The sequence below is a fragment of the Carassius carassius genome, chromosome 43 (assembly GCF_963082965.1).
Source record: "Carassius carassius chromosome 43, fCarCar2.1, whole genome shotgun sequence".
NCBI classification, from domain to species: domain Eukaryota; kingdom Metazoa; phylum Chordata; class Actinopteri; order Cypriniformes; family Cyprinidae; genus Carassius; species Carassius carassius.
This window is the reverse complement of record NC_081797.1, coordinates 9,530,184-9,553,441: the sequence shown is the minus strand read 5'-3', so window position 1 is coordinate 9,553,441 and position 23,258 is coordinate 9,530,184. Positions and strand designations below refer to the sequence as shown.

At 34.5% G+C, this 23,258-nt stretch overlaps 1 protein-coding gene across 4 annotated transcripts; it reads left to right on the top strand.

Annotated features, from left to right (window-relative positions):
- The first annotated feature begins 68 nt into the window (after positions 1-68).
- On the top strand, positions 69-17,760 carry wt1a (WT1 transcription factor a). 4 transcript variants are annotated; one of them, XM_059536151.1, is made up of 9 exons: positions 69-730; positions 3,398-3,520; positions 5,300-5,402; positions 9,138-9,221; positions 12,566-12,665; positions 13,947-14,094; positions 14,179-14,268; positions 16,006-16,089; positions 17,063-17,760. In XM_059536151.1, the coding sequence occupies exons 1-9, from the start codon at positions 334-336 to the stop codon at positions 17,182-17,184; spliced, it is 1,251 nt and encodes a 416-aa protein (XP_059392134.1). In that variant the 5' UTR covers positions 69-333; the 3' UTR covers positions 17,185-17,760. The 4 variants fall into 4 exon arrangements, with proteins under 4 accessions (XP_059392134.1, XP_059392132.1, XP_059392131.1 ...); XM_059536149.1 differs by having other exon boundaries at positions 72-730; positions 9,135-9,221; XM_059536148.1 differs by having other exon boundaries at positions 73-730; positions 16,006-16,098.
- The last annotated feature ends 5,498 nt before the right edge of the window (positions 17,761-23,258 follow it).

The window sequence follows — 23,258 nt, the reverse complement described above, 5'->3', positions numbered from 1 at the left end:
TATGCTCATCTTTCCTCACTAGCCGTGGCTCCTCCTCCTCCTGACTCCTCAGAGTGTGAGCTCCTGGGCCTCCAAAGAAAACAGACGCGCATGGAAGGAGGAACATCTCTTCTTTTCTCCTCACTCCATTCACAGAGCCTGCGAGAACTCGCCCCTGCTTGGACCTCCCGACCGAGCCCCCGTTTGCTTTCTCCCATTGTGACATGGGCTACTCCGACTGAAAACGAAAAGCGTTACACTTTTTTCTGGCCGTGACCCAACTTGACTCAGTGATGACACCTTGACTTTGGGATTTTCGCACCGAACTCGAACGTGTTTTGTAAGTAGCCAAAAATGGGTTCTGATGTACGTGACCTCAACACTCTTCTCCCTCCCGTGCCCCCGCTGCCCGGGGGGAACGGTAACTGTGCCCTGCCAGTGAGCAGCACCCCACAGTGGGCACCGATGCTGGACTTTCACACCGGTGCTCCCTACAGCTCGCTGGCCCAGCACTCCTTCATCAAGCAGGAGCCCAGCTGGGGCACAGCCGACCCCCATGAAGACCCTCACTGTGGGCTGAGCGCCTTCACCGTGCACTTCTCTGGACAGTTCACTGGCACTGGGGCCTGCAGGTACGGGGCCTTCGGGGCTCCTACACCCAGCCAGCCTCCACCCAGTCAGCCCAGGATGTTCAGCAATGGCCCTTACCTCTCCAACTGCATGGACAGCCAGCCCAGCTCCAGGAATCAGGGTGAGAAACTGCTTTATATGTCGCTGTTATTCTGTTCTTGCTTCTTTCTGACATTGCTTTGAAATGTTTGAGTAAGATAAACCATTGCTTATCAATAAGTATGCATTTTCATATATTTATTAAGGGCATCAAATTTTGATGATACAGTTTGAAAAATAAACGTTCTTTATTGGTATTAATGGTTCATTAATGGAACTTTCCATTCCACAGAAGGTTCTTAATAGTGGAAAAGGATTATTAAAATATTAATCACTGTTCTTTTTAAGAACTGTTCACTGAAATCCTGGCAAAAACCTCCAATTGAGACATTTATTTTTTAGAGTGTGGAGCCTTTATATTTACAGCTTATTTTAATTTCCATTTTAGTTCAGTCATTCCATTTAGATTGCATCGGTTTAATACATTTAGTTCAAGCTTAATAAAGCTTCAGCTCTGATGTTGCACTTCTTAAAAAAAAATCTTTATTTTTATCTGTGATCACTCTTAATGTCATAACATGTTGAAACGGGACCATTAAACTACTCTGTTATTGGCCTAAAAGGCACTTTTAATAAATTAGATGAAATGTCAAAGTAGGACAACAGTCACCACAGAAATATTGATTACGCAGAAACTTTTAACTTGTTAATTTTTCATTATTAATTATAAATATTATTATAATTATTTTTCATTAATTCAATTAATGACACATTTATACAGTTATTTTTAAAACATTTGTATTAGCAAATAAGACTTTTTTAAGCGGGTAGTCATTATTTTAAACTCTAATTTAAGACAATTTATTGACGGTTAAAAAGAATACAGTTTATCATGAGTGTATTTTATTGTGTAGTTTGCTTGTATGAACATGTTTAAGTAAATGAGTAAATTTATTTCTGTGATTTATCCATCATCAGGGCCATCAGCTCACACATATTTGTCTGCCTTGAGTAATTACGCATCTCAGTGCTCCTGTATTTAGCAAAAAAAGTTATTACAGATATGCTGCAAACAGCTCATCACACAGGCGTTTAATATATGTGACTCATTACTGTGTCAGTGTAAGAAACTTTAGGTTATTGGCTTGGGGTTTTCAACTGATTAGATTATAAAGATTTTGCAGTCAGGCAAGAAAAATATTTTTTTCTTCCTTTTCATGATTTTTTTTGACATAATAATAACTAAATGCCTATTTTAATTCATGTCATCATTCAATAATCGTATTGTTGGAGAATGTATTTATGTAATAAACCGATAAAAAAAATGTTTTACATTTAATGATTCTTCCAAAATATTTTTTGAAATTATATTTGACTGGATAAGAAACTATAAATAAGAACAGATCATAGAGACACACATCGAGAAAAGTAAAATAATTTTTTTATTCTTATTGACAATACGTTGTTTGGACACCTGCATTATTAGTTAAATAAAATCAAATTTTCTATTTTCTATGCATTTTATGATTTTAGATACATTAATACAATTTCTCATTTTGTTCATCAATAAACACCTTTAAAAATTACTTCATATTTTGCAGTCCTTCTAACAATTTTAATCCACATTACTATTCCAATACTTGCTATTTGGTATGAATAATTTTTTTAGGGTATAATAATTTTTTTTATTTTTTTAAATTAATATTTTGTAACTTTTAACCCTTCTCTGTTAAGAGTAATAAAATAAGATAATCAGTAATAATAAAAAGCATCTTCAGTGGTTGAGTTAAATTTGTTAAAAACACCATCACTCCCTAAGACATCTGATACTCGTTTAGTTCGAAATTGTGTTTTGGAAATCTAAAGTTAGAATTAATTGTGGGTACTGCCACTCTTGCTGATATCAGGCCACACTTCCAGCTCTTCGCTGACTCCCAGGTTAAAACTCTTGCTGAGACCTGGTAGGGTGGAAGAGAAATGGTCATCTTTAATGAGTTTTTCTCTGTCTGAGGTGAAAGTGGTTGGCTTGTAATTAATGAAGATGGTGGTGGGAGACCGTGATTTACGATGTTACGTCTGACCTGGGGTTACACCGAGGCATGATTCACCCCCTAAACCTGGTGTCGGCTCTCGGCTACACCGTCCTGCCAGCGTTTGTTCTCCTCGCACAGCTTGTCCGCTCACCCCCGCTGGGGAACGGAGGTGCTGATTAGGATCCAAGGAAGAATATTCCTATTATCTGGAGAATAGCTGTGTTTCGCTGTTTATTAACAGCTAAATCTGAATTGCTGATGATGTTTTTATTTCTGGCACACATAAATTGTATATATATATATATATATATATATATATATACATACACATACATACATATATATAGATAGATAGATAGATAGATTTAATTAATTTAATTAATTTTACTTAATTTATATTAACTGAAAATATTTAAAGTTTATGGAGTAATTAGGCCATTTCTAAAACATTTTTAAAATTAAAGAAAAAAATCTTTCATATTTTAAAATATATAAGTTAAATATTTTAGAAATATTTTATTTCTATTTCTATCTCAAATTAAAATACTTTATACATTTATGGAATGATTAGGTAATTCTACAATTTCTAAAAAACATATGATGCCAAATGTATATTTAACAACATATATAACATATTTAACACACACACACACACACACACATATAATATATAAATATATTTACAATATTTCTGACTTCATTCACATCTGTCACAGGTTATGGCACAGTTTCTTTTGATGGAGCCACAAACTACGGACACACACCTTCCCACCATACCTCACAGTTTCCCAACCACTCCTTCAAACATGAGGACCCCATCACGCAGCAAAGCAACATGGGTAAGCACACACTCCATGCACTAAATTACATTTTATAGTGTTTGTACAAACGCACGTATTAGAGAAGATTCTAATCTGCAAACACTTTCTGCATGTTTGATATCTGGCCCTTGCTCTTTGCACTTACAGAGCAATGTCTGTAATGTCATTCAGGGGGCAAGTTGCACAAAACGTCCCATTGCTGAACAGTAAATCAGCCTTAACTTTTTTTCTCCCCATAGTCCTCTCCGCTCTTATGCATGTCATAATGTTAAACATCAGCAAACAGCTAACCGGACGATTTGGTGTTCACTGTGTCGCAGTAAATTCTGCCTGAGGTCTCCGCGCTTGTGGCAGTGAGAGATGCCTTTCGGAATGTTTAGAACTATCATGGGACGCATTCACAATACGGGGGCCGGATGAGCCAAAGCAGCGATTCCTCATTTGCACTTTGAAACAGAGAGCGAGAGGTCTGCGTGCTTTATGGCTTCAAAGAAAGTCAGCCTGTTATTTTCATAACTGCTAAGTGTACTCGGCTGCGTCTCCATAACCCTCCCTCACGCTCATATTCCCTTTATAAGACGGACTACGCCACACATGCTCGATCATGCGTTTCACTGGAACAGCAAAGTTATGATACTTTGAGCATCCAGGCATGGATATTTTCCATCGGGGACTCAAGACAAACAGAGTGCACAAATGTTCATTCCCGTTAATTAAACTCTGTGGAGAATTATTAAAAACAAAATGTATTAAAACACGATTACACTATGTGGTTAACCAAAGAGTGATAGAGGTAAAATATTGGAACAATTCTTGTTATTAAGGAAAAAAGTTTATTTTTCTTCAAAACATTTTTTCTTTACCTTTTGCATAGGTACTAAATCAAGTCATGATTAATTAAAATAATGTTTATTTATTTATTTAAAACAAAGTTCTGCACAACCTAGAACAAAACTTTGACAACATTATATATATATATAAAATACAAAAAACATTTAAGACAAAGATAAGTATAAAATTTGTGATGTTTTTATAATTTGTTTTATAAATATACATATATTTTACAATATTTGTATAATGTTTATATTAATAATAATGACACCATGACAATAAGATAAATATATAACTCAAAGACCATAAAATAATACACAACATAAATATTAAAATATACAGTATACTAATATTTATTTTTGAAATTTTAATTTACAATAATATTTGACAATATTTATATAATGTTTGAGTTATTTTTGTTTAATAATAATAATTATTATATTACTAATAATATTATTACGTCTAATTAATTTGTAACTTATTGGTAAATAATAAAAACAACAACAAATAGCATTATTTAAAAAAATCTATTATTAATATAAATATATTAATTAAAAATATATATATCAGTATTGCTAATAATAATAACATAATGCATACATTATTATATATAAATTTAATTTAATTTAATTTAATTTAATAAAATTAAATAAAATAAAATAAAATAAAATAAAATAAAATAAAATAAAATAAAATAAAATAAAATTAAATTAAATTAAATTAAATTAAATTAAATTAAATTAAATTAAATTAAATTAAATTAAATTAAATTAAATTAAAATGACAATTTATGCATTTAGCAGACACTTTTATCCAAAGCGACTTACAGTGCATTCATGCTAACATTTTTCTTGGTTTCCTGGGAATCTAATCGAATCTTAGAAATCAAATTAATGCCAGAAATAAATGCCTTTGATATATATTAAAAAAAAAATTTAATTTGTTTATATTTCTGTTGCATTTCAGGTGAGCAGCAGTATCCTGTTCCTCCTCCGGTATACGGCTGCCACACTCCCTCTGACAGCTGTACAGGAAGTCAGGCCCTGCTTCTGAGGAACCCATACAACAGGTACAGCTGCAGTCCTATCATCACAAGTAACATCTCGAGACATTCCTTACACATCTGACTCCTCTCTCACTCTCTCTCTATGCAAGACATGCTTCAGAAGTTTCTTAAATGCTTCCTTAACCGAAAAACAGACTTCCCAAAATGTAATATGTCTTCAAAAAGATATGAAGGAATGAGATATGAAATGAGAAAGTCATGCACATGGCCACTGAATTAAAGTGGTCCAGACAGTACAACTGATAGTTGTCAGGACACACGGGGTGCAGGAAGTTCAAATCCAGTTCTGTTCAATAACCAGGCCTGTGCAACAATCAGAGATATGTCAAAATCTGTTATTATGGCAGCTCCAAAAAGTCACGCTGCCACTGAGCACGTAGAGGAAATGTGGAAATTAAGTAACAAGAGGAGGAAAAGGAGGAACAGGATGTTCGAATAAAGTTCGGGTACTTTGAAAAAAAAAATGCACTTAAAATATACACTACAATTTAAAAGTTTAGGACCGGTAAGATTTTTTAAAGAGGTGCTTATCAAGGCTGCATTTATTTTACCAAATACACAGTAAAAACAGCGATAATGTGAAATATTTTTACAATCTAGAATAACTGTTTTCTATTTTAATATTTATTCCTGCGATGCAAATGCGATTTTTCAGCATGTATACTCCAGTATTCAGTGTCACATGATCCTTCAGATTTGCTCGTTAAGAAACTTGCATTATTATGAATGTTTGAAATTTAAAAATATTTTAAAAATTCTTTGATGAATAGTGATAATGATGAAAAGTTCAAAAGAACAGCTTTTATTTAAAATAGAAATCGTTTGTAACATTATGAATGTATTTACTGTCACTTCTGGATCTGTTTCCAAAAAAACTAACAATCCTACTAACACCCCAAACTTCTATAAAGTAATGTGATCTCTAATGTCACTATATAAACAAACAAAAAACAATTCTCAAATGTGTAAAAAAAATTCCAGATCTCATCAATCTAAAATAAAAGTATGTCAGGGGTTAAAATGCAAATTGGTATTATTTCATTTAACAGCATACTGCCAAATCAAAGCTGGGTTCTGTCAAACGTGCTTAATAAAGGTCAAGTGCTGAACAGCATTGTGTACTACGCCAAGACAAACGGTTTAATCCGGCACTCGTTTGCACTTTCAGAACAGCTCAGAATTCTTTCATTCTGATAAGTGCTTAATTGTTCTCGGTGGAATTCCCTTCGCAACTTCAGCTAACAGCACGAGTACTACAGCCCCGAAATGATCTCACATTCCTCGGATGTTTTCAACATGTTGTTTTTCCAGCGCAGAGGGAACATAAAGATTCAAAATAACAGAATTGGGATGATAAGAGGACTTTGACTCGGGTCAAACTGCAGCTTCTCGGCGCTGAAATAAACAGTCTCCTATCGGGCTGTGAATCCTCAAATCAGAACGCAGTGCTGCTTTTCAAATCAAACGCCTGGTACCTTCAGCCCTGTATTTACACAGGCCTCCGGTTAGAGCGGTTTTTAGGTAGCACGAGGTGGCTGGAATAAAAAACATGTCCAGATTTTCGAAGTAAAATGAGGTTGTTGCTAATCTCAAAAGCAGATGCAGTTCATGAAAATGTAAACTGTTCCCAATCTACAGGCTTCCTGCATCTGCGTCTGGTGAGTCAAAAATGAAAAACAAAGATCCAGACCATGTTCACAGAGTAAAGCTGAACGGGGGGAGCTTACCAGACCATATATTATATCTTTGAACAAATGATTAAATTCAAGGTTCATTTTATATAAGCACTGACATTAATAGTTCTGTGTATTATTTGAGCTGCAAAGTGGTGTAAATCAATCTGTGCTGTCTTTTTAAGGTTTAATTTTAAGGCAATAAATCATAAAATTGGATAGAACATTACAAAGAAAAGATTAGTAAGCAATTTTTGCATGATGCATACTTAAAGGAGCATTGCGTAGGTTCTGAAATGTCTAACCGTTACTGACACCAGTGGCCGTTAGAGGAACTGCAGCCAGTCTCATGCTCGTTCTCAGTGCGCACGCTCTTTTTTTTTTTTACTTACGAGGAGTGTCCTTGGGTGTCTGAATTGTGCTGGAGGCTGGTCGCTTCTTTCCATCCGCAGAGTCCATTTGAAAACACTATTGCCGCTGCTTACTATAATGGCTGGCGTGCCGTACGGTTGTAAGCCCAAATAGACGAGAACGCGCATGACGTCACATTTTGTGAATTTTTGCACCAATTCGGGCCTGACTCCTCCACACACAACTGAGCCTACAGGCTGATAGAGGCAACCGTGGTGGACAGTCGAGGTGTCATTCTCTTTTTTACATCATGGTTGGCTCATACATGTACAAATGAAAACTCTATCTTAAAGATTTTTTTTAAGTAAAAACCTCCACATAGCTCCTTTAAGTCGTATACTGTACTGTACATCTTGTGGCTTAATTTTTGAAACTGTGAGCATTTTAAAGTTTTGCCTTAATAATAGCAATTTATCTGTAGTATTTTTCTGTAGTAGTCATTTTAATATTTTATGGTTTATGCATTATATAGTTGCAATAGCGATGAATAGTAAAACTGAATATAAGTAAAGGTAATACAAAGAAAGTTAATACAAAGTAAGCACAGTAAAGTGAGCAATTTTTGCACAATGAAATCATGTTAATGCAAGAAAAAGAATTTAAAATGTATTTTTGTGGTAACCAACATTATGCCATAAATACTGTAGTAAAAAATTTATGTTTAATCAATTTCCTGCAGAGATTTTTTAATGCATTAAAAATGCTTACCCAGGTTGCATTTATTTGATTTAAGATACAGTGAAAACAGTAATATTGTGAAATATTATTATTATTTGGAATAACTGTTTTCTATTTAAATATAGGATAACATTTTATTTATTCCTGTAATGCAAAGCTGAATTTTCAGCATCATTACTCCAGTCTTCAGTGTCACGTGATTCTTCAGAAATCATTCTAATGTGATGATTTGCTGCTTAAAAAAAAAGTATTATTATTATTATTTTTAATGTTTTTAAAAGGTTTAAGATTTCTTGATGAACATTTATTTGAAACAAAAATATTTTGTAACATTATACTGTAAATGTCTGTCACTTTTGATAAATGTAATGCATCCATGTTGAATAAAAGTATTAATCACTTTCAAAAATGTTCAAATCTATTTTATCACAAAAAAAAAGAAACTATTTTTGTGGTAACCAACATTTGTAACACAAACGTGTCAAATGATTTTCTTCAGCCAGTATTTTCTCCAAACAAATGCTGTTGATGCTGAAATACTGTTGTGTTTCTTCGTCAGTGAAGCAAGTGCTGTACCAGGTACCAGTTCACACCGTCGTATACTGTTGCCTGTCTATGATGAAACACTATGATGTCAGAGTTGCTGTAGATAAATCCAAACTATGTGTTTGGGTGAGCACCTGGCAGGGTAACTAATGGTCCTACAGACAGGCTTTTAATAACGTATGGCAGGTTTTTGGTCAGAGGGATGACCTGATTAACTGATCACCCCTGGTGTGGGTAACCTCCTTTTTTAACACATATGACACATTCATTCTCTGTTACCTAGGATGCCTTTGTCAGAAGGGCTATTTTTCATTCACACATTCTTTACATCTAACAGTGGTTGCCGTTTTTTTTTTTTTTTTAAGAATAGGAAAATACTGTATATGTATATTTCCTTAAATCGTATATCTGTTGTTTTCAATCCCAGCAGTGATAATTTATATCAAATGGCAGCGTCACAGTTGGAATGCATGGCGTGGAATCCCGTCAACCCTCTGGCATCCACTATAAAGAGGTAGGTCGACATGACCCGCTCCTGTCATGTAGGAAATTCTTCTGTGATTTGAATAAGCACACATTTGTTTCAGATAAGAGAAAAGAAGGAATTATAATTTGCTTCATTTAAGCAGGTACTTACGCTGGGAAAATAAAATGGGAATTTAAATTATTGTGAGGGCCTGATATTAAAGTCTGAATTTAAGCTGGATTATGTATGCAAACCACTATGGTTTGGGTTCTGTATATTGCCATGGATGTCAGTAGAGTACAATACTAGCCAGATGAAAAAAAAAAAAAAGGAAAGAGAGAAGGAGAGAGAAAAAAAAGTCAGTTTAGCTACAAGTTGAATGACAAAATAAAATAGATTTTTTTATTTTAGTATTAAGACCTGTTCACACCAAGGACGATAACTTTAAAGATAAAGATAAGCATATAGCCTATACAGTAGTTCTAAAATTAATTTTTAATAATAAAGATTAGCAGAGTCCACACCACAGCAATAATGATAATGGCACAGAGAAACAAAATCGTTGGAATCCCTTTCAAAAAAAGTTTTTTTCCCAGCCGATGAACGATAAAAACATTGACACCCAATCAGAATCAATCCTGCTATAACGAGCTCGAGAATTTAAGGTGGCAGATGAGCATGCGCTTCAAATAAATAGACAATTTCTTCCACTTGTCTGGATGCTAATATAGTTATCTTTATATCTATCGTTCTTGCTGTGAACAGGTCTTTGAATGTTTGTTTTAAGATGAAATTTTGCATTTTTGCGCCTCTAACGCCACCAAAAGTAATTGCAAAACTACTGACAGGTTTTTTAACACTCATTCCAGACTTTTGTTATCGGTTGGATGAAACAATAGGTGTCAGAATTAAGAAGCGGTTCTTTCTTGTTAAGAACTGGTTCCATTTTTTTTAAATAGCAGAACTGAGTGATGTCCACCATTCTTGCAGAGTTTCCTGCGTTACATCTTTAACTGAATAAATAATGCTAAACAGACAGCTTAATCTGTGTTTTCACACTTATTGATTATGGTTTACAAATACCTCATGAGTATAGTCCGATTCTTAAAAATTGCCTCATGTGAATGAGCCAGTTCTTTGTAGTGTATTACAGCGCAACCAGTTTACTCTGATTCCCCAAAAAAGTTGTCTTTTTTTTGCGAATCAAAAAGATATAGCACAAACACTTGTCTCATTCCCAAACAAATGACTCAAAGGAGCCATTTCCTTCTAGCGAATCAGAATCATACAATGCAGCAAGTGCAGGCCAAGTGAATGAATGACTTCTGAATCAACAATCATAAGATTTGGTTTAGCGTTGGGTTAGGAGTGGAGCTTTTTGTGCACTTTTTTTTTTTTTTTAAATAGTACGTTTTCATTTGACACACATTGTACTAATTCATAGATAACCAACCTATAAAATACTCATTTTTGTTGGCGCAGGTGGCCTTGTGGGCAGTGCGCCAACATGCAGCGCCGTTGTGCTAAGAGTGTCCTGAGTTCGAATCCTGGCTTGAAGACCTTTCACGGTCCTGATCCCGGCCCCGTTCTCTCTCCCACTTCATAATAAAGTCAAATGAAAAAAATTCGAGTTTTCTCATAAGATCCGGTTGCGGTTTTGCACTTTTTGGCTAAATCAATGTTCTTATAGTCGTGTCTGCATATTTAATATTGAAGTACTTAATTGGGCCAGTTCCATATGATCTAAAAATCTATTCTCCACATCTTTCTTCTTCTTTCTGTTTGTGCCAGAGAGTTGAGTGTGCACATGCAGAATAAGCCTCTGTTTTGTCTGGCTAGAGAACGATATCCTGCCATATATTTCTACCAATGGCACCTCAGCCTTGACCAGGCCGAGCGCCGGCCCGCCGGGAGGAAGAGAGCCACGCAGGGGGGAGGTGGAAGTGCATCAGTGCACAATGGGACAGCCTCTACTCCCCGTGGGACCCGAGCGAGAAACCATAGTCACGTTCGGCCAGGTGGGGAGGAGGCAGTGACCTCTCCCCAGCCTCTCTGAAAAAGTCTGAGGAGCCCTGGGTGACAGAATGATGCATATGCTGATAAATGAGAGGGACGGGGCTGGTTTCAGTTGAGGAAAAATCAGACACGCTGATCGATCTCAAGGGAGCTGCCATGGAAGCGTTGCTGTGGCTCCTCAAGACAAACTTAATCATTCCTATACACGTCCAACTATAGCTCTTCACATACCTCCAAATCCCTTGCTTGTCGCAAGCCCAAGGTGGTTCGACTTGGGTGAATGAATGAACTGTGAGAAGATTTACTGCAGGATGCTGTTTTGGACTGTCTTTTCTGTCTGGCTGGTCAGACAAAGAGAACTTTATGCCTCATGAAACTAAATTCGTGAAATTTTGGGAAAGATCTGCATAGTAACAGAAAACAGTTTCCAAAATGTGTGGTCTTTTCTCCAAAGCAGGGAAACATGGTTTAGAATTGTACAGAGAAACGTGTATTTACAGCGTGACATAAAAAGCCATTCCGCTGAGGTTCAGGCAGAAGTTCAACAGTGAGCAAGACCATACATTCCCCATTCATCTCTCTGACTATCCCTACCTCAAATGTTTAGGGCAAAAATATTGCTCTTTGAAACAGGGAGCAATTTACCCCAATGTCAAGATGAGTTACAAAGACATGACTCTGTGTATTTTATGGCTAGCAGTGCCCTCTGTATGTCATCCAAACTTTGAGAAAAAAATGCATGGAGAGATTAAGGAACAACTGTATCTGCTGTCGCGCATAAATGAGAAAGTTATGAAGTAGAATTACATTTTGTGAACCGTTGCTTTATCGTGGAGCAATTGTTGATGTTTTACATGCATCAACAGACATGTTTTAGTACAGCATCAGTACAATAAAGTTTAAATTTATTCAAATTTGTTCATGAAATATATATAAAATTTGAACAATTTTAACGTTGGGAAAAAGCTTTTAAATTTGTTAATCTTTTTTTTTTTTTTTTTTTGAGTAAAAATATCTGATACAATGACTTGTCTTTAATATACACTACAGTATGTTAAAATAAAATGATTTGCTGCTCAAGAACCATTTCTTATTCTTAACTAGAAAATGGTTGTGTTGCTTAATATTTTTGTGGAAACACGATACATTATTTTTCATTGTTCTCTGATGAATAAAAATGATGGGTAACATTATAAATGTATTTACTGTAAATTTAGAATTTAATGCATCCTTCCTGGAAAAAAAATTATTGAGCCCTTTTAAACAGAGGTTTTTTTTTTACCCCACTGGCAATGTTTGTCTTGATTTAAGCACAAAACATACTTTAATCCATCTGATCAGATTAACAAAATATTTTCCTGTGTAATCACAAACAGCCATGCAGGAGGCTATGAGAGTGACCCCAGCACACCCATGGTGTACAGCTGCAGCAGGCAGTACCGCATCCACACCCACGGCGTCTTCAGAGGCCTTCAGGTCAGTATCTCTTGCTCACAGCTCATTCGAGTTCACTCTCAGGACACACTAAGGTTCTTTGTGCTCTTGGGATGTGCTCACATCGGGCCAAGGTCAGGCCACGGCGTACAAAGACATACTGACAAACACCTCACACACATCCCTTAATCAAAAGGTTGATTATACAACTTGCTAAAATGATGTATAATCCAAAAAGAAATGAAAAACCAGAGATTTAGAAGTTTGACACAGTTCTTTAAATAACTAATAAAAAAGAGACAAATGTAATTTAAAAAGAAGGTGCTGAAGAAAACCATCTGATGCAATGAGAACGCTATGCGAGATGAAACAGGCCCCTGCCAGAATAGTTGAGAGATTTGAAAGGCATTTCAGGATAAAAAGCGAAGAGGAATCACTTAAAAAAGTCCATTAGCCTTAAAGCTGCAGTTTCCAGTTGCCTGCTGCTCATGCATATAAATCATTAGCTCTTAATTAATGTCTGTCAGCGGCCTTAAAGCTGTAAAAGAAGAGATACTCCAGAGCTGCTCTTGCTTAAAATGGGATGCATTTCTTCACTTCTCAGTTTATTCTTCCCTCTTCATTGTATAAATGCATGATGGACAACTTAGAATGACTTGTCAACTTCCAGTGTATTTAGATAGATAGATAGATAGATAGATAGATAGATAGATAGATAGATAGATAGATAGATAGATAGATAGATAGATAGATAGATATTATATGTACGAAAATCCATTCAAAACATTAGTTCAAATTTATGGTTACAGACTGCTAATCTGAATTTAACTGTCACAAACAAATCAAACGTAGCATGCTAGGCGTTGAGCTGTACTGCCTAGCCTGCTGTGTTATCATCCCCGTGGGGTCAATATATGAGTCTGGCACTACAGCCGTAGAACAGTTTCAGTAATTTACTTATCAATAACACTTAACACTCTTTCATTACCGTGCCAGCGTACGGAAACACCATTATGCTAAGCGCTAGTTAATTAAGAGCAGATGGGCTTTATCAGTGTGCAAATGAGGGAAACGGGAGGAACGGGGGGAGTGAAGCAGCGAAATAGGGTCTGCCTAACGTCTGTGACTAACCGTTCACAGTTAGAGCTCATATCAGTAGCATGGGGAAATCCGAATGATCATTTCATAGCTAATTCTGCAGTAATGAACCGATTGGACATGCTAATCATTAGCTGTTTTCCCCATGGGCACTGGGTTCGGATGTCTTGTTCGCCGTGCAGCGTTTGTTGTAGCATGAATTGAATGTTTTTGACTTTCTCACAGGATGTGCGAAGAGTACCGGGCATTACACCCGCCATTGTGCGTTCAGCCGAAACCAATGAAAAAAGGCCGTTTATGTGCGCCTACCCGGGCTGCAACAAAAGATACTTTAAACTATCTCACTTACAGATGCACAGCCGTAAACATACAGGTAAGACAACCCACAAATGTTAATAGATACCATTAGCACATGCTAAGATTAACTTTAACATGTTTGGTTGTATTAAACCCATAGGGGAGAAACCCTATCAGTGTGACTTCACAGACTGTGGTCGCAGGTTCTCCAGATCAGACCAGCTGAAAAGACACCAGAGGAGACACACAGGTTTGCGCCTCTGTCGTTTATATTTTCTTCTTCTCCTGTTTTCCTGTAGTAGTTCCTTGCTTGCTTGTTTGCAATTAAACTAATTGGTGAGGGAGATATACAGATGTAGTTTTCTTAATATTGTATTAAAAGTACACTTATAGTGTACTTCAAATTTCAAAAGTATATTTTTTAAATACTGCACTTGCAGAAAATATAATATTAGTGAAATAAAAGGTAATTTAAGTGTACTTAAAGAGAGTAAACTTTCCGAGCACACTTAAAAGGATAGTTCATCCAAAAATAAAAAATTTACCCAATTTACCCAAAAATTTAAAAGATTTACTCACCCACAAGTCATCCTAGGTATATGTTTTTCTTCTTTCAGACGAACAAATCCAATTTATATAAAAAAATGTTTTGGCTCTTCCAAGCTTTATAATGGCAGTGAATGGGGTCGAGATTTTGAAGCCCCAAAAATGCACCCATCCATCATAAAAATTGCTCCACACAGCACTTTCTAAAGTAAATCGATGCATTTGTGTAAGAAAATATAAATATTAAAGACGTCGTACACACCTTCATGAGAGAATGGCATGACAGTTAGTTGAAGCCAGAGATTAGAAAGTTTGAAACACTTTTCTTACACAAACGCATCAATTCACTTTAGAAGGCCTTTATTAACCCTCCGGAGCCATGTGGAGTACTTTTTATGATGGATGGATGCACTTTTTTGGGCTTCAAAATCTTGAACCCACATTCACTGCCATTATAAAGCTTTGAAGAGTCAGGACATTTTAATATAACTTTTTTAATATAATTATTATTATTATTTTTTTTGTATTCATCTGAAAGAAGAAAACTTGAGGGTGAGTTGCCTAAATTGTGGGTTAATTTTCATTTTTGGGTGAACTATCCCTTTAAATGCACTTTTACAAAGCTCAAAGTATTTGATTATAATTTCAAACTGTACAGTGTTATTCGATATTACATTTAAAATTAACATATTTTAAACGTATAAAACTGCAACATCATTAGAAATGTACTTAAGTAGCCTACATGACATAGAAGTTTCAATAACAATGACACAAAAATATGTTTGAGCTATCATAAATGCTGGTAGAACACTTCAATCATATTTAAAAGACAATAGAAGATAATTATGAAAATTATAAAATGGCATGTAAAGATGTACTTAAGTGGGTCAAAAAAGTACACTTAAGTAACTAATTGCATTTGGCATAAGATATAAAACATTTTCATTTAATTAATCAGAAATATGAAGTTAAGCGTCTGAAAACATTACATTCAGATTGCCCTTATGTATATTATTTTAATGTATAATATTTTCATAGTGTGTACTCATCTAAAAGTGTGCATTGGTTTTAAAAGGGCCCTAAAGACACACTGCTTTGCAAGTAGAATAATTTTTATTCTTCACATCTTCAACAAAAGCTTGATAAAACAGTCTACAGTTGTTGACTTTAAGTTGCTTAAATGTTCATGTTCACTTTCACTCTTGTTCCAAGTGTCTGAAAACACTTTTATGATTTCTTCAATCATTTAGCGCAAGTGTTTGCCGATGTATTGCTAGGATTCTCTGTGGATGTTGGTCTCACATACTTAATATAAGAATGTTTTTATCCCCTCTGACACGTTTTGGCAAGGCCTCTCTATTGTAGCCTGTACTCGTCCTCTCCTTGTGTGTGTGTGTGTGTGTGTGTGTGACCACACTTGTGTGTTCCTGTGTGTGTGTAGGCGTTAAGCCATTCCAATGCGAAACCTGTCAGAGAAAGTTCTCACGGTCAGACCACCTTAAGACCCACACCCGGACACATACAGGTAAAACAAGTGCGTAAACCTTTTCATTTTTTCATGATTCGCTCCTCTCTTTTCACTCTTTGATGGATAATTGAACTTTAAGAGGTCTTAACTTCAACTTTATGTTTTCAGTTTGTATTCGAAAGAGCACACTGAAAAATCATTTGACTGCAGTGGTTCTAAACGAGAGAGATATAGTGTTTTTACTAATGATCACAATTTTCAACTTAATCTGTTGCCATTTTTAAATATTTTTTCCATTTTCCAGTTCTAGAGAAAAACACACAGCTATACTATTCATAGGTAAAGTGACTTAATGTCATGCCTAAACAAAGATAAAAAAAATGTGTGAACAGATCATAAAACAATTTGAATGAATATAATCTATAAATATAATAGATAAATAAAAAAAAAGAAATATAGTAGGTCACAAAACAAGCTTTGTATAAATAACAGTAGTAATAATTCATAATGCATGCTTTTATTGTTTTAGTCAGATGGTAGTACTGTAGATACAGTATGATTGGGTTAAAAAGCAGGAATCAAACAAGTTCTTACCTTACAAAGTAAACTAAAATGTCCTAAAAACAAGAATGAATTTCATTAGGATCAATATCTGCGTATGCACAATTATATGCTTAATTATTAACATAATTAGATTTCTAAATGTCTTGATATTAATGAATTTCAGTGTTTTTTTTTCATGCTTTTGTGCATCTCATTTCAATAGTATTTACCAAGTGACAAGAATTTCAGTCAATTTATGATAAAGACAGACTGATTGCACAACCCTAAACATCAACACATAAATAAATATTTAGTTTTCAAAGATTTTTTACCTTTAAAATTTGATGAATTATTTAAATGATTACAGTTGAGAACCACTGCTCCTAGGTGACCTCAATAGAATTTAATAATGTAGATACTCCTTATTGCTCTTCTACTTTTATCTTCGATTCCATCCTAATGTCTATGTCCTGTTTATCCCTCTTAGGTGAGAAGCCCTTCAACTGCAGATGGCCAAACTGTCAGAAGAAGTTCGCCAGGTCTGATGAGCTCGTCCGGCACCACAACATGCACCAGAGGAACCTGACGAAGCTACAGCTGGCCATCTGAGTCGCGTCCCATTGGAGGCGGGTGCTGGTGCGCCCCCATCCCAAAGCATTAACTGCAGCTTTTTTTAAGGAAAGCGATAGTCTGTTTTCCTTTATAAAAGTTCAAGTTATGGTTTGGATATGGGAAACTGGCAAGACAGGACAACAGTCTTTATCTGCATGTGCAGCGCCCCCTAGAGGCAGCTCACAACAGGCCCTAATACACCATTATAGTGGCTTCAACATAAAAGCATGTTTCCGCCGAGGGAAACCTTATGTCTTTAATGAGATTTGAGATTTGGGATGTGAAATATTATGTACCTAATAGTTAATGAAGTCGTTTTTAGAGTAATTTATTTTGTTTGTTGTAAATTAAAAAAGTAACAGTTTTGTTCTTTCCTTGGAAAATCATCCAAACTCCATCCGTCTTTGGCATGTTGTATATGGAATTGTGAAACTCTCACCACTGAAGTGCACATCCATGCTGTTTGACCAGTTAATTTATGAGTAGGTCACACTGGTTATGTGGATGAGCGGTTGTGGTCAAGTTGTAAATATTAGTTACAATCCTCAGCCAACACCAAAAAAAAATTAAAAATCTAACTCTAAATCTAACAAAATTCTGTTCATGGGTAATGTGACTCTTATAACTATTAGTAATGGAAAGAAATGTGAAACGTATTTGGATGGACATGTTTTTTTTTTTTTTAAATGAGCTTTATTTGTATGTTTGTCATATATATCTGTTATTGATAAAAATAATTAAACTCTCTACATTAACTTGTTGAAATGTGAAGCTCCAATTCTGCCCCGAATTTAATTTTTAAGGTTAAATTTTTTGTATTTCTTTTTTTAATGGGGAAAAATGTTACAGTTGTTTCTTGATAAATATTGTTTATTTTGGTGTCATTATTAATTATTGGATTTATTTAGGGTTTATGGGGTTTCTAAAACGTTTTCATTAAACTTTCAACAAATTAAGACCTAAAAAGATAAACTGGACTAGAAAATCATGAAAAAAAAATTATCAACAAAAAATTGTTCAAAACGGAGTTCTCTGTTTTTGCAATTGAACTCTTCAAATGTTGATGCAAGAATCTTTAGATATTTTCACTGGAAAACAAGACTTGTCTCTTTTTGGTCTACATATAGAAAAGAAATTGGTGAATTGTGTTCCATTCATTTTATTCCTTAAATTTTCTTTACTTGCTCTTAAAAAGGTGTCATAGTCTTAAATTTACCTTCGTAAAACCTGCAGAAACCCCATTTATTATAGAAACCGGCATTGCAGATTTTTCGCAGGTCATTTTTTATATTGTAACTGAATTTGGATTTTTTTCCTTAGAAATATAAGCTCTTCAGATACAAAATTCACTCTGATTCTAAAAAAATCATCTGGAAATCAAGCAGAGGCCTCCCTTCAAACATACATGCTCTACATTAAAACACCCATGTAAATGTACAGCTATCTGCTGATATTTTATCTTTATCTGGAGCCCAAGTCGTGGCCGTCTAGCCTTTTCCATCTTAAACAATTTGCTTGGCCCCCAGTGCTGTGTAAATCAGTGAGCTTCTCCACCCTATTACTCATGCAGAAAAGTCCCGCTATATCTCACAGAGACAGCGCTTAATCTCTGTCCTAGATTTGGTCCGAGTGCCCTTTGAAGGCGAGGTGGCTGCTTTGTGTAACTCTGGCATGGGTGCATTTCTACTCACCACTTCAATCCAAAGAATCATTGCTCTTGAAACGGAGCTCTTCAGAAAGGGGAAGGCAGTTAAAACTTTAGCACCGCAACAGATTGAAATGACCAACGACTAGCAGTCTTGTGTTTGCTAGCTGTTGGCCAGGAGGATATTATGGGTCCCAATGACAGACAAAGCCTGCGATTCTTGTTTTAACCCAATTTCTTATTTCTTCCCTTGATTTTTTTTTTCTTTAGATGAATGTAAAAAGTAAAAATGGCTAATCAGCAGCCTGCTTTTTGGCTCTGATACCACAAGATGAAAGAAACTCACACTCTCACTGAACTCTCTTGTCTGTGATCCTTCCAAACGCTGATAAAAGTTGGACTCCAGTCTTTAGTCTTGAAGTTTTAGGGGCATCTCAGGCCCGTCAAACTCTCAGAAGGAGCGTTAATTTGATGAAGACGTTCATTGCTTGAAGAGTAGCTCCAAAACAGAGAGTGTGCTGACGCACGGCAGTCTTTTTCAATTTTTGCTCCATCTTTCTCAAAGTGAGTATTCGAAAGCCTTCTTGGAAAGCTCAACGTGATTCCATCCATCCATCCAGTACCTTTCCATAGAAGACAACCTTTTGTGGTTTGCCAAAATAAACAAAAGCTCCTTTGTGTTTAATATCAAATGTGAAGTGAAGTTTTAGGTTCAGTATTCTGATGTATATTTTAGATTTAGCCTATGTTGTCCAAAGCTCCAAATTGAATTTTATAGTATTTCAGATTCATTTTAACATCACTGATCAAAAGAATGGCAAGCATCTGCATGTGATTTAAAGTACATATTTTACCATACCATATCAGTAAAAAAGACTGTTTGAAAAATGAATTAATACTTTTATTCACCAACAAAGCATTAAATTGAACAAAAGTATTTAATAGAAAGTTTAAAACAAGTTACATAAAAAGAAAATCATCTAAAAGGAATCTAAAAATCAGAATACATTACCTAAAACGAGTAACCGATGGTACATTACTGATTAAAGTTACTGTAATCAGTAATGGACTACAAGTGGTAAGTAATCTACCCAGCTCTGTGTACTGTATATATATATATATATATATATATGTGTGTGTGTGTGTGTGTGTGTGTATGTGTGATATATACAAAGAGAGACAAGCTTATAAAAAGTGAAGAGTTTAGGAGGAAAGCGCTCCTCACACAAGAGAAGAACTACATCTGATTCTTCACTGATAAACACTGACCGAGTCCAAAACACTTTATGACCCTAGTGTTGTGCGATCATTCACGGGATAAGATAAGAGAGCGGGAGGAGCAGACTGAGAGGTGAGGTCTGACCCTCTGCCTCACATGTGTGTGTGTTTATCAGGTGATCGCTGGGCATTATGGGGTTAGATGTGGCTCGACTTTTAGGATGTGAGGGCTTACTGGGGTCTAAGTCTGACTACGGTTTGTCATTTAGGATCAACTTTCTTCATTCTTAAGTCTTTCTGATAAAGTTTCTTGCATAGATGAAAAACATTTCATGAAAAGCATTATAAAATTTCAGTTCTGACTCTAAAATCTAATAGGATGAGCCACGTTTGATAGCCTAAAAAGAAACCTTAGTTCTAAGTATTTCCTATTTTTATATTTGTGGACCCTGGAGCACAAAACCAGTCATAAGTGTACATTTTTCAAAATTGTGATTTATACATCATCTGAAAGCTGACTAATTAAGCTTTCCTTTGATGTTATGGTTTATTAGGATCGGACAATATTTGGCCGAGATACAACTATTTGAAAGTCTGGAATCTGAGTGTGCAAAAAAAATCAAAATACTGAGAAAATCGCCTTTAAAGTTGTACAGATGAAGTTCTTAGCAATGCATATTACTAATCATAAATGAAGTTTTAATATATTTACAGTAGGAAATTTACAAAATATCTACATGGAACATGATCTTTACTTAATGTCCCAATGATTTTTGGCATAAAAGAAAAATCAATAAATCTGACCGACCCATACAATGTAATTTTGGCTATTGCTACAAATATACCCGTGCCACTTAAGACTGGTTTTGTGCTCCAGAGTCACACATTTACTCCAAAAAAGTATATAAAAATCATTGGGGGTGTTCATCAGATTAGAAACAATGACATTATATACAATATAACAATAATAATAAACAATTTCCACTTCAATGGTAATTTCTCTGATTGGGAATTGTGGGTAATGTAGTTTTTGCATGGGAATAGTAATTAAAAACTATTTAGAAATTAAACTGAAATCGCACCAACTTGTGGTTATAAAAGTAAAAACGTATTAACTTAATATTATTTTATTAAATTAATAATTTTCATAAAAAAATATTGTTTTAGGAAAGAAATCTGACATTTCTGCACTATATATTCATATAACTTAATTCTGTGTTCAGATGATATATCTATAGCAGAATAATCACAATATTGATTATTATTAATAAATGTTATTATTTTGTTAACATATGCAATTTCTCTCTGATAACTGTCATACATTTTTTTTACTTTTTTTTAAGAAAAGTATTTTGACTGTTTTTCTCAAGCAATAAGTCACTTGTTACAGTGATATTACCACAGTTCAGTGTTATTTTAGTATTATTTATACTATTATATACTATATTAGATATTCAGTTTGAGGTTTTAGTAAATATTTCTATTTCTTTTTATCTTTATTTTGGCTTTTAGTCAACTACTTCAGTTAGCTGCCTAGGCAACATTTCTTATTATTTGTTAAGCTTAACATAAAATGTATGTTTTATTTCAGCTTTTAAATTTTTCAGTTCCAATTTCAAAAGTTTCACAATCTATGCAGAAGTACATTACATAATTATCAGTTTTCTTCGCCAACAACTCCAGCGAACCAAAAAAGTAGGTCCAAAAGTCATAAAGTCACAGACAGCATCCAGAGCAGGCAGAAGTGTGTGTGTGTGTGGGATGCTGTAATGGCTGTGGATGGTGTTCTGATGTGGAGGTCCTGGTACGGATCTCTAGAGACTGCATTCCATCAGTCACAGGACAGATTTTCTCCATCACCTTTCTCTCTCTCTCTCTATTGCTCACACACACTGAAACACACTCTTGTTCTTTGCTGTGCAATATCTCTCCACTATCCTGGCAATGTCATCATTCATACCTCTGCACTTCCTCAAGGTCTGTACAGTAATGAGGGTGAGATACACTCTTTCCTGGACTCTCTGTGTGGGAGTGTGTGCTCAAGTCATGACTTTTCACCAATGACATACATACATACCTACTTTTCTTTATATGAAACCAATCCAAATCCTAAATGGTGTGAATTCCAATCTTATATTTAGAATATTCACCCCCTTATTTATTTTATTTAGTGCTTAATTGAAATGTCTTCTTTGGATGTTTCAGCTGTTTAGCAAGAAAAACAGTGATGTAATGCATAGTGGAGATATTTGGTTGAAATCTTGCAGTGTTAAGCTCAGGCTCAGACGCTCTAAACCCATCAGACCGTAAACAGAGTGAGCCAAATGAGAGAAATCACTATTAAAAAATGTTAACAAATAAATTAACAAACGAAGTCACATTATAATTTTGAAGAACTGCAACACATTAAGGCATAATTATATATATATATATATAAAAAATCTATATTCTTGCATCCATATGGTTCACTTTGAGAGCCAAACAGAGCTCAGATCTCTTTCAGTGACTAAACAAAGCGGAAAAAAAAAGAAAACTTGATATTTAACTGGACGGACCAACAACAATAATAATTTATATAATTATTATTAACTTAAAATTATTGTAATAAATTCATCAATACTTTTAGAACTATTATACTTTTACTGCTATGATTAGCTTAATATTATTAACTCATGAACAGAAATATATTATTGCAATACAACTGCACAGTAAAATAAAAATTAAATTGCAGTAAAATTTTTATAAGTCTTAAATCCTTTCATGATAATAACAATTATTATCATTATTGATAATAATTAATTATTAACTAAATAGTATTTTATTAAATTAAAAATATTAATTTATTATTGTTACATTAACATTAACTGCAGTGTAAAAAAATGCATATTTTCATAATATATTATTTTGATAATGTTTAAATGAATTACATACACTGGTTAAATATAACACATGTCTTATTTTTAATAATAATATTCTTTTTAACCATATTAATTTCTTAATGTTATTAATTAACTCACACTCACAATAGCACTGTAAAATAAAAATGAATATTTACAAATAAATAGATTAATATTATATCAACACATTTAATCATAATAAATCAATAATTTACACGAGTAAAATATTCACATTTTTATTGACCGTGTTAATTTACTAATATTACTAATTTATTCATATTAACTCATGACTACACTCACAACAGCACTGT